General features: G+C 38.5%; 2 protein-coding genes across 5 annotated transcripts in view; one reads left to right on the top strand and one right to left on the bottom strand.

Annotated features, from left to right (window-relative positions):
* INTS12 (integrator complex subunit 12) overlaps positions 1 to 14,224 on the bottom strand; it is a 41,536-nt gene extending 27,312 nt beyond the window's left edge. For 2 of the 4 annotated variants that reach the window (XM_045471239.1, XM_045471268.1), the window contains exons 1-3: positions 14,115 to 14,224; positions 5,379 to 5,543; positions 1,374 to 1,526 (exon numbers count right to left, since the gene is read on the bottom strand). In XM_045471239.1, the coding sequence (XP_045327195.1) occupies positions 1,374 to 1,526; positions 5,379 to 5,534 (309 nt within the window). In that variant the 5' untranslated portion in view covers positions 5,535 to 5,543; positions 14,115 to 14,224. Of the gene's footprint in view, positions 1 to 1,373; positions 1,527 to 5,378; positions 5,544 to 14,046 lie in introns of all 4 variants that reach the window. The other 2 variants (XM_045471258.1, XM_045471249.1) reach the window with 1 other exon arrangement.
* A 152-nt stretch (positions 14,225 to 14,376) lies between these two features.
* The window catches only part of GSTCD (glutathione S-transferase C-terminal domain containing), a 134,004-nt gene continuing 133,420 nt past the window's right edge, over positions 14,377 to 14,960 (top strand). The window contains exon 1 of the mRNA XM_045471197.1: positions 14,377 to 14,487. The gene's annotated coding sequence lies outside the window, so the exon portion shown is untranslated. The remainder of the gene's footprint in view (positions 14,488 to 14,960) is intronic.

Below are 14,960 nucleotides of genomic sequence, written 5' to 3'. Positions count from 1 at the left end.
GTAGAAGACTTATAATAAATTCATCATCAATACATTAAAAGAAACCAGCAAGGTAGAAATAAAAATCAGAACATTTTAGCATGTAACTGTATTTGTCTTTTTATTCTTTTACCCATTAAAGAATTTTGGAAGCTCAATGGGTTTACTTATATGCCCTGAGAAGCCACAGCACTAACAAGGCTATTTTTAAGGGTACCTTTTATTTTAATTTATTTTAAATTATAAACTACCAATATTTAAAACACATTGAAAAGAAGTAAATAGCAAACTATCTACCAGTTATCCAGATATTGCCATATTTACTTCAAAGCAAATTCTGGCTCCTCTCTTTAAGATATAAATGTTATAGATGTATCAGATTGGCAACAATTAAAAAGTCTGGGAAGACATGGAGAATTTGCAATTCTTGTACTTTATTCGTGAGAATATAAATTTAGTACATGCACTTTGGATAGTAATTGGCAATGTCTAGTAATGTTGAAGAGGTGCCTATCCTATTACATCCATTAACGGATATGCATCCTATAGAAACTATCACCATGTGCACAAAGAATTTATCTTTAAAGCAGCTCACTGAAGCTCCATTGTACTAGAAAAAAAAGAGAAATAAACTAACTCCTCATCAGTAGGGAAATGGATAAACTGATTTACTTACTGAATAAATGTTACATGGTAGCTGAAAGAGATCTTCATGTATCAACACAGATGAATTTCAAAAGCACATTTCTGAGTGATGAAAAAGTTGCCAAAAGATATACATGTACAGTATGATACCATTTATATAAATTTAAAAGCACAGAAAACAATATAGTTTACGAATAGCCAATATTTATCACAAGTATGAAAACATTTGGGACTAATATACTCCACTTTAAGGGCAGGGATTACTAAAGATTTTTTTTTTTTTTTATGTATTTTTTTACGAAGTGCTAAAATCTCAATAATTGACTATGTGCAAAAATCATTCAAAATAGGCAATCCAAGACTTATTTGCAGCTCTGTTAAGGTACACATCATCTTCTAACAAATTTCACATTTAGTCACTTATTCCTTCCTATCTTTTCTTCTCAGCAACTGTTCCATTTAGATTATTTAATATTTAAGTTATGGATTAAAGTTTATACTTGAAATTAGCACATCGCCTAGGGCTCAACTGTATGTTGCCAATGACTTCAATAAATGGTGAAAAAAAAAAGTTTCTAAGTTTTACTGATTTTTCAAAAAATCGACATCTGTAATTATCCAAATATGTTTACTGGGTAATTATTGTGTACTTTTACCTACTATTATATAAAAGAAGTGAACACCAAAGAATTGTTCCTGCCTATAAGCACAATTGATTTCCTTTTTTAAAAACTAGATTAAATTCTTACTTTATCAGCTGGTCTCTTTTCAGCTTCCTTCTTTACTTTTTCAGTTGTGAGGACTTTGCCATTATTATTGCCAGAAGGAAGACTGGAGGATGTTTTGGGCTCTTGCTTAACAGAAATAGCTTTTGCACTTGAAATTTTGGGTGGCTCCACATCCTAAGAGATGAAATAAAAAGATACCTATAATCAACTGTTCTAACCAATTGTAGAAAGTAGACCACAAATGTAAACGATTTTCAGTTAAAAATTATCATGTTTGGCCAATGTAACATCCATTTCTTTAAACAGATTTATTGAGAAATAATTGATATACAAACCGCATCTATTAAAGTATAAAATTTGCTAAGTTTCATGTGAAACCAGCACTATAATCAACATAATAAACATATCCATCATCCCCCAAAGTTTCCTTGTGGCCCACTATAATTACTCTTAGAGGCATACATCCTAGAGAAACTATGTCCCCCCATCCTCAGGCAACCATGCTTTCTGGAACTACAAATTAATTTACATTTCCTAGAAATTTATATGAACAGAATCATACAGTGTGTACTCCTTTTTCTGGCTTCTTTCACTCAGTCTACTTATTTTGATACTGATTCATATTGTGCAGTATATCAATAGTTCATTCCTTACATGTTGCTGAGTAATATTCTACTGAATGGATATACCACTTGTTTATCCATTTATCCATTGGTGGATACTTGTTTATAGTTTGGGGCTATTACAAATAACGTTATTATGACCATTCATGTACAAATCTTTGTATGGACATTTACTTCCATTTCTCCACAATTAATGTCTAGGAGTGAAATGGCTGGATTATATGAGGTGTATGTTTTTAAAAAACTGCCAAACCATTTTCCAAAGTGTTATGCCATTTTCCATTTCCACCAGTTGTGTATGAGAGTCTTAGTTCCTTCACATCCTCATCAACACATCCTCTTTTTACTTTTAGACATTCTAATAGGTATATAGTAGTATATTACTGTGGATTCAATTTCCATTTACCTAATGTCTAATGATGTTGAATCGTTTTTCAAGTGCTTGTCTACCATACGTTATTTTGTTTGGAAGTTTTTATTAAAATGTTTTGTCCTTTTTAAAAAATGGAGTTGTTTGTTTTATTTATGACTCTAAAAAGTTCTCTATAGGTTCTGGATACAAGTCCTTCATCAGACACATAATTTACAAATATTTTCACCCAGTCTCTGGCTTGTCTTTTTTTTTTATTTAAATTTTTTTTTTTTTCTTTTTAACATTTGATTAGTTTTTGAGAGAGAGAGAGAGAGACAGAGTACGAGCAGGGGAGGGGCAGACAGGGAGACAGAATCCACGAAGCAGGCTGCAGGCTATGAGCTGTCAGCACAGAGCCTGATGTGGGACTTGAACACATGAAACACGAGATCATAACCTGAGCCGAAGTCGGATGCTTAATGGACTGAGCTACCCAGGCACCCCTGGCTTGTCTTCTTATTCTGTTTTATGCTTCCAATCCTTGTTCTTATATTACCAGTTTGCAGATATTTATACTTGCTATGTATTACTAATAGATAGTATAAAAAGTTTATGTATAAGATACCTCTTGGAATCGCCCTTCAAAAAAGAGGGCATTTCCTACCATTCTAAATAAAACTAGCACATCTGAGTGCAGTCTACTTTTTTGAGACAGCAGATAAATGTAGAAAAATACAAATAGGAACGATATACATTAGATTCAGAACAGTAGTAACCTCCAAGGAGGAAGAAATGGGGAAGGGATAAAGAATGGGGCTTTCGATTTCTTGGTAGTTGCACTTGATTTATTGTGCTGTCTAGAGGAGGAGGTGTTGGCAAACTGAGGCCTGGAGGCCAAATCTGGCCTATCGCCTGTTTTTCATAAATAACGTTACATTAGAACACAGCAATACTCATTCATTTTATGTATTATCTGTGGCACTTGCATGCAACCATGGCAGAATTAGATTGTTGTGCCAGAGACCATGTGGCCCACAAAGCCTAAAATATTTACTATTTGATACTTTACAGATAAAGTTTGGTGACCATTCATGTAGACTTAGGAAAGTGATGGAAAAAATGTTAGTAATGCAGATTAATTTAAAAGTGTAACATAAAAAACGAAAAACATAATCTTGTAGCATTTGAAAACTATTATCTAATTCAGCAAAAAAGTTACAAGTCATTGGCGGAGGAGTTAAGTTCTAAGTTTGTTTGTTTTTTTTTAAGTTTATTTTGAGAGAGGTTAGGAACAAGAGGGGGAGGGGCAGAGAGAGGGAGAAAGAAAACCCCAACATGGGGCTAGAACTGACGAACAAGGAGATCAAGACCTGGGCTGAAATCCTGAGTCAGACATTTAACTGACTGTGTCCCATCTAAGTTCATTATTTCACATAGGACTTACTGAATGATGTAAATGAAGATATCAACTGATTTTTATGTTGCAATTACACTTGGGAGAGCCAGCTGTTAATGTTTATAAGCATACCACTGCCTCCAGGTGATTCTCTCTCTAGAGATGTAAATGGCAGCTGAAGGCTACAATGAAATGAATCCACGGTTTTTAAATACCTGACAGTATTTTCTCTAAACTGATCAATAAGAAGTAACTCTAGTTAGAAATCTAAGGGCAGGAGGCTTTTTAATCAAAACAAATTTTTCATGTACTTTAATAGATGAACTTCCTTCTGTTTGAGAATCTCAAAATACAGTACTGCTTCTTTAGTAATAATAGGTTTTACCTATTGGGATATTATCAACATTCAGAGCAGAATGAACTTACCAGTATTTTTGTAGAGCTGTATAATTTGGCCAGTTTGAACTCACTGAATTTACCAGAATGAGAATGGTAGAAGAAATGAGGACACAATGGCGCTACTATTCAAAGGGCAATAAAAAGGCTTGAGAATACCAGAGCTAGTGTTAAAAGAAGACTGGGGACAAAATACCACTGTTTACTTGGGCACTGAGTCTGGGACTTGGTCCTGTCTTTAATTTGAGATTGTGGGTTAGACTGAGCTAGTGATGTAATCCTGTCTTCCTTTTCTCATCTTGTTATCTGGGTCCAAAGACCTGGATGACTTTGGAGTTTCAGGGCTCTAGAGCTTTGGAAAGGTTTGAAAGAATGTCTCAGGTATTACAAATATAATAAATGCTGCCATTCACTAAGAGCCTATTAAGTACCGGGTAGATACTGCACTAGGTGGCTTACATGATTTATCTCATTTAATTTTCACAATTTTGCAAGGTAATCCTTATTACCTCCATTCTACTAATGAAGAAATAGAGGCTGGGGGAAATGAAGTTACTGTGTACCTCGGTTTCCTTATTTTTAAATGAAAATAAATAACACCTATTTCAAAAGATCATTATCACAATTAAAATTAATTATACACATACACCAAGCAGAAAAATACCTGAAACACAATAAATGTTCAAGATACATTATCTATTACTACACAACTAGTAAGAGGCAAACTGGGATTCAAAACAGGTTTGTCTGGTTCCAAAATGTATATTCTTTTCACATAAAGTTGTTTGGCTGCTTTGTCATTATCAAAGTTGGAGCCACATAGTTGTCATAATTTATCCACATACCTCCTTTTCCCCTTAAAGTATCCTATCCATATCCAATCTACTTCATTGCAAAATTTGTCCTTTTACTTCAGTAAACATTAAAACATTAGAGAATAATTACAAGTCACGGTTTCATCCAGTAGCTTAAAATTTTGGGGGATGAGAAACAATTAGAAATTAAATCATAAATAAGTAGGTTTCCCTACACATAAAGTAGAACAGAGTATCCCTCACACCCAGCTAAGTTTTCCATGTAGAGTAAAAGTTCTCTGAAAACATGAAGGAAGAATAGAACACTAAAGAATATAATTTCTTCATGCCACAATGAAAGATTATTTTGGCAGGGAGACTGTTTTAAGATGGTCTAAATATTAACACTGTTCTACTGCAGGCCTTAACAAAACTCCCCCCCAAGCTTTTAATTCTTGCAGGTACCTTTTGAGATGGACGGTAACTTGAATCAACGCCCCGAGCCAAAGATTCATCAAGTAGTGCCTTTAGCTTTTCTGCAGAATCTTTACTTTTTGAATGTAAGAAGCCAAGTGCTTTCAAAAAAATGGGATCAAGTTCCAAGTTCACAGCAGCAGCCATTGCAAACACCTGAAGAAAATAAGAAAGAGGGGGGATTAATTTAGAGACAATGAGCAATTATCTATGTTAAAGTTTATCTATCAAGTTCTTTTATTTATAATAGGTAATACTGTGCCCATTATACAAAATCTGAAACATCAGAAGAAAAGTAAATTTCCTTGTTATTCCTACCAAATTCATTTCCCCTGAAGCAAGAACTTTATCAGTGTTGTGTGTATCCAGACCCTGAATTCAAATTCAAATTCAAATCCTGAATTTGAAATGCAGATAAGCTCCTCCCTGCCACAAAGCACCTTCCTCAGGGTTTTAAAATATACACTTACAGTTCAGTGTACAGGAACTTGATGTGTTTAGGTCAGGTTTACCATGTCAAAATTTCTTCTCTCAAACCTTATTTCCATTACCAAAAAAAAAAAAAAAAAAAAAAAAAGAAAAAAAAGATTTGAGGCGGCGAGGCATAGCAGGAGAACAATGGTTAAAGGAAACATCAGGTGATGAGCTAAAGGTCATTGCTGCAACTTTTACCTCAACTACCTTTTTTAAATCTCCTTAGTCCTCAACTCCATTCTTGAATGCCTCAGAAAACATACTAAGATAATCTATTGGACTACATTTAGATTGTGGTATCTCATGCATTAACCTACTTTTAAAAAGCAAGGTCTCTGAGGAATGGTGCCATAGTTACTACCAAAAAATTATATATACATAATATAATTTATATACATAATATAAAATCTCTCCCATAGGGCCTGTGATAATGCTCCATGTCATTAGCTTAAAATACAGTGAAGATGTACATCAAAGGCTTATGAAATTCCAAAACATTAAAACATTTTGTTTTCAGCTAATACCAATGCTATCATGTGGTTCTAATTCTTGTGTCACTTTTTCAAATATTACTCCAGGCAAGGAATTATTAAAATAAAAATGTATACTTTGTGTTCAATCCTTTGGTCAATATTCTAGGGCTTGAAATTGTCTTCTATCCTTGAGGTTAATATTGTAATAATGCAACACACATGTACTGTTAGAGTTAAAGATCTATCAGCAATTCCACAGTAATCTCTCATTTTCAGGGGTTTATAAAGCCATTAAAGCTTGCTGTAGGTTGAATCTTGGCATATGAAAGTTCAGACTAAAGATGAATTTTGTTTGTTCCTTCCCCATCTACTTCTCCCCAATCCCTTTCCAACTTTGACAGGAAACACACCCCCACACCTACAGGCTTTTTTTTTTTTTTTTTAGTTTTCAAGACGGTATTAGATACCTTTCTGATAGCCTCAAAATTATTGTCAAATTCCGTACTCTAAATAAAAACCTGAATCATCCATGAATCCCAAAGCCAATACTAAAAGGACAATTATCTACCTCAAACAGTTGTATTAGTAATTTAATGAAAACTGAGAAGCAATCTGTCACTTAAGACTATATTATTACATACATCATCTATGTAGATGATGGGTACAGAAAGGTTTTTTTTTAATTTACTCATGGTATAGGCTGATTACTATACATATTTTCTGGAGAAAATAGCTCCTCATTAAAATGTCCATGATGAAAAGAGTAAACCTGCCATTCCTCCTGAGTGCTCAAGGGGAATATGACCTAACCTTTTTTTTTTTTTTTTTTTTTTCAACGTTTATTTATTTTTGGGACAGAGAGAGACAGAGCATGAACGGGGGAGGGGCAGAGAGAGAGGGAGACACAGAATCGGAAACAGGCTCCGGGCTCTGACCCATCAGACCAGAGCCCGACGCGGGGCTCGAACTCACGGACCGCGAGATCGTGACCTGGCTGAAGTCGGACGCTTAACCGACTGCGCCACCCAGGCGCCCCCTAACCTTTTTATTGACCAAACTTTTTATAGTTAAAAAGCACAGCATTTACTTATCCAGAACAATCTGTTTTATGAGGTGCTGACCAAAGGGCTAATATGGAGAAGAATCCTTCCAATATACTAGAAAAACAATTACTTGAAATTTCTATGCTGGAAACCAGAAGCAAGGTATTTACTATTACGTATTTCCATAATCACAGACAAAAGGTTTGCGTTACAGATTAGGTGACAAGAGTCAGTGCCTAGCTTATAAGACTACAGAAGTCATGTCATCAACACCAACATTCCAACTGGAACCTTGGAATCCGTTCTTTTTATATGATCCTGCAGTTATAAAACTGAATGGGCTTTGTACCCATGCCCTAAATTACTAACATGTCTCAAAGGTCTTAATAGTGGAATATAGGGGAAAAATATAAGAATTTCTATTTTTAATTTTTTTTTATTAAAAATACGCTATTAATACACAGAGTGATAGCAGTGTAGACATATAATTGATAACACATATAATGAAGTGTGCTCAATTTCACCCTCAGGGAATGATGAGACAAGTTTGGAGGCCACTGCTTTAGTCTATCCAGCAACTGCTAGTTTTCCTTTCCCTATTATGTATACATCAAGGCTGCTTAAGGTACAAACTACCTTTCCGTAGAAAGGCCTTCCAGTACTTTCATTCAGCTAAGCCCTTCCCTCCCTCCACAATAACTTCATTGCTGGCTGCCCATAATCTTCTAGCCCCTACTCATTATCTATATATTCCCCTATATTTTCTACCTTGTTTTTCAAGCACTCCTTGCATCTCTTTACCTTTACTATTTCCCCCACTACATCTCCTTTTTACCATGGTCTCCCAAGTGGTACTCCTTCGACTTCCTACTCAAAGAGCAGAGAGGTCTACAGAGACCTTATTCCATATAGCTGCTTTTGGAGAAACATTCCATGGCCACCATTTATCAACATCTTCCCTTGAAATCTATACCTATACCTTCCTGGTTGCTAAGGTATGGAACATTTGCACTAGGCTCATCTTCTTACTTCTCCCCACTGTCATCTCTGGCAATTTTAGCATATATATTGATGATCTTCTCCAGCTTCCTAGTTTACTTAGATCTTCAATCCCAAAGAGCTTCATCTTCAGCCACCAAAGCCTGAAAGTAGCCACAATTATTCTCCTTTTTTTGACTATAATCTTGTATCTTTTTATCTCTTCCACCGTTTTCACTAAGGAACCTCTTCAAGGTACCAGGTCAACCTTCCTTTATTTTGCCTCCTCCCCCTGTCCCCCATTTCTTTCCTTGCGTTCCACCTGCATTTTGAATTTATAGAGGCCTCCAGTTTCTTAGTTCCCTCTGCTTTCTCCTTATTGGCACCTCCTTGCCTCAACTTCTTTCCCACAGCAAACAGAAAACAGTATTTGGGCCTAAAATAAAACACTCAGTTACATGTTTTATCCTATATATTTTAGTTTTCTATCTTACTTTTCCTCACTTTTTTTTTTTTTTTTTTTACAGTTTATTTATTTATTTTGAGAGAGACAGAGACAGTGCAAGTCGGGTAGAGGCAGAGAGAGAGGAAGAGAGAGAGAATCCCAAGCAGGCTTTGCACCATCAGCACAGAGCAGGATGCAGGACTCAAACCCACAAAACAGTGAGATCATGACCTGAGATGAAATCAAGAGTTGGATGCTCAACCGACTAAGGCACCCAGGTGCCCCTCCTCACCCTTTTATATTGCTTTCTCTAGTTTCTATTAGTTCTCCTTTCTTACGGACAAATGCACACATAGTAAAATTTATTTTTCAGCTACTGAAGTCCTTAAAGAGGTCAGCAACTAATTTCTCAATTTATCTCCTTTATTATTATAACCAAAAATATTTTCCTGGAGTTGTACCAAATTATGTTAACTTTTATATAGTTCCTTCCCTGTATATTCCAAAATCCATGACCAAATCAGACTGGAAAAGAGCCATATATCATTCTTACTGAGGATTAGAGCTAAGAATTCACTCCCACCAATACCACTACTATCCCATTCCTAGGTTATTGACATTTTTTAAAGTAGTAATTACTAATTTTCTGACATTTTTTTTAAAGCAACACCTAGACTTTAAATTAATTCTACATTTAAAGCATTAAGTTTCTTTCATGTATCTATATCTGTATATATCTATTTACATATATATACACACCTAGGACTTGTTTTTTAGAATTCTAATCCTCAGTGAGAATTCTTAGCTCATGATAGGAATCATCTATGGCAAATGCATATAGCACAGAAATTCCCACTAAACAGTGATCTATTTTTCCCACTTCTTTCTATCCATCTAGATTTATTGGCAGTATGTCATTAAAAATTTTTTTTAATGCTTATTTATTTTTGAGACAGAGGACAGAGCATGAGTGGCAGAGGGGGAGAGAAAGAGGGAGACAGAGAACTCATAGCAGGCTCCAGGCTCTGCGCTGTCAGCACAGAACCCAACGCAGGGCTCAAACCCACGAACTGTGAGATCATGACCTGAGACAAAGTTGGACTCTTAACCAACAGAGCCACCCAGACGCCCCTACAGTATGTCATTTTACTTCCTGTCCTGTATTTCATGGTCCAGGTTTTCAAAGACTCTCTTCTCTAAACACCTGTGTTCTACAGTCCTATAATTTCATCTACTTTGTAGCCATCCATCCTGTTATTTACCTTCTCCTTGCCTGCACCCAAACTCTTAAATGCAGCTGAGAGGAATACATACTCTGCATCTGTAGTCACCAATCTCATCTAGGCACTCAATACAATTTAGCAATTCTATCATGCTTCTACTCACTTCCCTACTTTCTGCCAAGATCAGTTACACTTTCTCCATTTTCCTTGAAACTGCTACAGTATCTCAGTAGATGTCTTCACCAATTTCACAGAGAAGACAAAAGCTGTCAGAGAGAAACTAAATCAACATCCTGCCACTACATCTACAAACTTACCTGCACCCATCCTTTTCTTTTTCCCACCTGATAAATGAAGAGGTGGCTCTCCATGTAATGCTACCTGTAACTGGATTCTACCTTTTCCTTCCCCTTCTGGACCCTGAACTACGGATTATTTACTATGTCCTCTCCATCGCCCTCTCTCTCATTCTACTGGCATCTTTTCATTTACATTTAAATATATTCAAGCCTCTTCTATCCGGTCTTCCTCATTTCATAGCAAAACTTCCTTCAGAAAGTCATCCTCATTCTATACTCCCTTTTTTCATTCCTCTACTTATGCTGCATTTAATCCTGCAATCTGGCGTTTGTCCCACCATTCCATCCGTGAAAATGTTCTCACCACCGTATTCATAGCTTTAGGTAAACAGATATTGTTTTTTCCTCCTACTTCTTTCTTAGCCTTTTTGTAGGTTCCTATTCCACTTCAACTTAAGTGAGTTCTGGGTCTCTTCTTGTCTCACTCTACACCTTTCTCTCAAAATGTGACATCTGGATCAGAAGCACAGGCATTACCTGGGAACCTATTAGAAATGCAAACTCTTGGTCTCTACCATGAGACCAACTGAAGAAAAAAAAACTCTGGGCCCAGAAATCTGTATTAAGCCTTCAAAGTGATTCTGATCCACTCTAAAAGCTTGAGAATTACTGTGCTAGACAATTTGATCTATACTCTTTTGCCACGGATTATAAATTTATCTCTCTGGCCCATCTATCTCTTCCAAGATCCAAATGCCAGCTTTAAATGGGTATCTCACTGGTGCCTCCTATTCAACATGTCCCTCACAGAGCCACTCATAACCTCTTCTTCTGTCTCCCAACCAGATCTTCTAGCATTCCCTCTCTCAAATGATACTTAACCCCACTGCTCCAGCCAGAACCTGAGTATCAGCTACTCCTCCTACTTCCTGAACCCTCACCCTACACCCTTGTGTTCAGTCACTAAACTTCTTAAATATACCTCAAATTCATCTACTTTTTTCAATCCTTGCTACCACCACCCTAGACCAAGCTATCACCACCTATTATCTGGCCTACCATATTAGCTTGATCAGTCTCCCCACAATCACTCTTGTCCCTCTCCACATCTTTCTGTATTATTCACTGGGTTAAAATGCCCTTTGCACTTCTTGCTGTCCAAAAGTTAAAGAACAAGATCCTTAATGAGATCTCTAATGCCCTACATGATCTGGTAGTACATGTAAAATAGTTACAAGAGTACCTGGCACAGAGTACACACTCATTAAATACTACCTAGTATCGCAGACTATTCCCACTCCTCACTTGCTGTTGTAGTCACATAATTTAGTTTAAGTCTTTCAACATATCATACGCTCTCACCTCAGCACATCAGTAGAAAGTGTCCCATACCCATCTTATTCATCCTTCACATCTCAGTATTTTTTTTCCCCACACTTCCCAAATACAATAAGAAGTCTTACTGTTATTCTGTTCCCAAACATCCTGGAAGTTTGGAATAGTTACTATACTGTTAATTATGTAAACAGTCTTTCTCACTAGAATGTAAATTCCCTAAGGATGAGCACAGGATTGATCTTACCCGCTGCTGTTAACTGTGTGCCTAGCAGAGTACCTGGCAGGTAGTGGGTATTCATTAAATGCTGGCCAAGTGAATACATAGTACTCATTTCCTCTTCCAAAAACTTTCTCCTCCGTGATTTCAATTACACTTAACTTTTCTGGTTCTTCTCTTCTATCTCTGGCTACTCTTACTCTGGTTCATCTTTTCAGCCCTGTCACTCTTGGTATTGCCCAAGTATCTGTTCTCATCTATCTTTTTTAGTTCTGCTTCCACTTTCTTCCTTGGTTATCTTCTATTTATCATGTTTTTAACTGTCATCTTTAGGCAGATGGTTTCACATTTTTCACCACTCCAATCTCACTTAAACTCAAATCCCACGTTTCCAATTGCTGAGTAGGTATGTCTACCTGGTTGCCCAATTTAGTTATGACTAAAATCGATATTATGAATACCTTCCTCCGAAAGTTCCTTGTCCTGCACTTTTTTCAATGAACGACACAACTTTCTGTTAATCTGGTCTGAGGCCTAAATCACATATTAATGTTTCTGAAACATATTTTCCTTTCCTTCTTATTTTTCTTCTTCAAAAATTAAGACTCCCTACTGCCTTCAAAATAAAGCCTAATCTCTTGGCCTACCATTTAAAAAAGACAATTCATTAACTGGCACAAAAACTTTAAATCTTCATATACAGATTCTCTTTACAGCAGAGCCATTAGCTGGCCTTGACACCTCTACTCACTTTTTCTGTCTGGGAAGCTTTTTACCTATTTTTAGATGTCCAAATTCTATGTTCAAATATTACTTCTCACGAGGACTCTATTCTCGGCTGGTATGTCCTTCTCCACCCCAAATACTAATAATCTCTCCCTCCTAGGATATCTAGTAGTGCTTTCTCATGGTACTAGGACTTTCTACCTTGAATCATACTCTTTTTTTCCCCCACAAGTGTTATATTCCCTATAAAACTCTGAGTACCTTATGAGGGAGAGTCCACATTTATCTTTTTGCCTATCACTTTGCTACTTTGCAAAGTACCAAAAATAATGGCTATAGAATTATTAGGAATCAAAGTAGAGTGTAATGGTCTTTTCTCTCCTTCTACACAATTCTAACCACTTACGAAGTCCCTTTACAAAAAGAGCAACAAAAAACTCAAATCCATCTTCCATGCACCTAACCCCCTAAGCCCCACAAGCATCAAAAAAGCAAAAGCAAAGTAAACAAAACCACCTCGGTCTTGACTAGAGACCTGTACAGTGTTCCTACCTGCAATACTCTCTTCCTACTCCTTTACCTGGCTTAAATTCATTAATCCCGCAAGACTGTAACTCCATGAGGGCAGGGTCTTACGCAGTTAACATAGTTTGAAACTTAGACTTTCAAAAATATTTATTGAATGAATGAACTAGGTTTTGTTTAAATGTCATTTCCTAGGGCGTCTGTTATCTCTCCAACCCAAATTGGATATTCATTTCTTACCCTACATGCCAATCTTAAACACACACACACACACACACACACACACACCCAAAGTTGATCATCTGCACGTGCACAAGATAAAGGAAATTGAACTTATTCGCACCGAGTGCAATATTAGGGTTGCCATCTCCTAAACGGCTTTGCCCTTTATGTCTTTGGAGGCTCTTGCAACCTTCTACTAAAAATCGTTTTAAAGATGCTGTCCGTTTCATTCCTCTACTGAATTCTTGGCCTTGAGTTATACTGATATCTTAGGGACACGTCTGGAAATGCAGGGAAAGCGGAAAGACCACGATTCCAAACCAACCAAGTGACGGACTAGCTGAAAAGCGACAGCGGACACTCAGAAAAAAGAATCTCAATCCTTTGATCAAAGCATGACCGAAGGCCTAGCACGGAGGGAAGGTCTTTGAGGGAGCCCGAGGAAGAGGGGAGGCGGAAAGAGGGAGCTGCATAGAGAAGTCGCCAAAACCTTCCGAGGAAGGTCCGAGACGGAGTTCTGGAGACCTAGTCCCTGGGGCCGTGCCCTAGATTGACGAACCCGCAACAGACTCGGAGGAAGCACAGCCCTGACCGAAGGGAGAGAGCGGTCAGCCTGGGGCACGCGACCGCCCGCAAATTACGAAGTTTCCCCCTAAAGAGCGAGGAAACTAAGACTCCACGGAACTACTCTCCCACCTCGCCCCTCGCGGAGGTCTCGAGCCTCCCAGAGGCGGCTGGGAGCCGGGCAGCTCGTCACAACTCACCGCTCCGCCCCGCTACTCCGTCCGTTCCCGGAGGCCCCTTCCGAACCGGTCCCGGAACTAGCCGGCTCCGAGGAGTGGGAAAAAAAGGTTCCTGCAGCAGTGTGAGGAGGGAAACTTTTTGGCTGTGCGACGGCAGGAAGTGACGTTACCCCCGGTTTCCGGTCCGCCGGATTATGAATGACGGCCGGCCGGGCTGTTTCCAAGACACTGTGCCTGTTGTTTCTCCCCCGGCCTCTCTGGCAGCCAGTGGCCTCTTGGGCGAAGACTCGCAGAAGCGGCCACGGAAACCTGGCTCGCGCGGGGCGGGAAGGCGCAGGCGGCTCGTGTCGCTGACACGCTCACCCTCCGTGCCTGGCCGCGCCTCTGCGACCAGGTAAAGAGGGCGCTCAGGCCGCCGGCTTCGCAGTCCCCCGACCCCCCTGACTACTCTTTGCATCCGGAGGCGACTGGGCTGACGATGCGGGATGGAGAGGAGGTGGTGGGAAGGGCAAGGGCGTGGAATTAGTGTCCGATGTCTCTCCAGTGCTGGGGTCCCTCAACCTCTTTGACAGCCACAGCTTCTGAGGGTGCTGGTGGAGGCTCCGGTCCCCTTCTCAGATTTCCCAGGGCCAGTCCCCGTGGCTTCCTCTGCTGATGGGGGAATGGAGCAGCTTCTGTTTGCAGCAGTCTGTGGAGTCGTTTGCCTTTTGCTGCGAAGTGTAGTTTTAAGACCTTTTGGCACGCGCTAACTTTTTTTTCTCTTTGGCACTTTGTTTTCCATTCCATGCCTTCCTGGTTGGAGAAAGCAGTTGTATGTGAATACTGCCTAACAGTTGCTCCAAAGGATTTGCTGGGGGGGGGGGGGGG

The sequence above is a fragment of the Leopardus geoffroyi genome, chromosome B1, assembly GCF_018350155.1.
Source record: "Leopardus geoffroyi isolate Oge1 chromosome B1, O.geoffroyi_Oge1_pat1.0, whole genome shotgun sequence".
Classification (NCBI taxonomy): Eukaryota; Metazoa; Chordata; class Mammalia; order Carnivora; family Felidae; genus Leopardus; species Leopardus geoffroyi.
The sequence above is the reverse complement of the archived record's forward strand: the minus strand, read 5'-3'. Positions and strand labels throughout refer to the sequence as shown.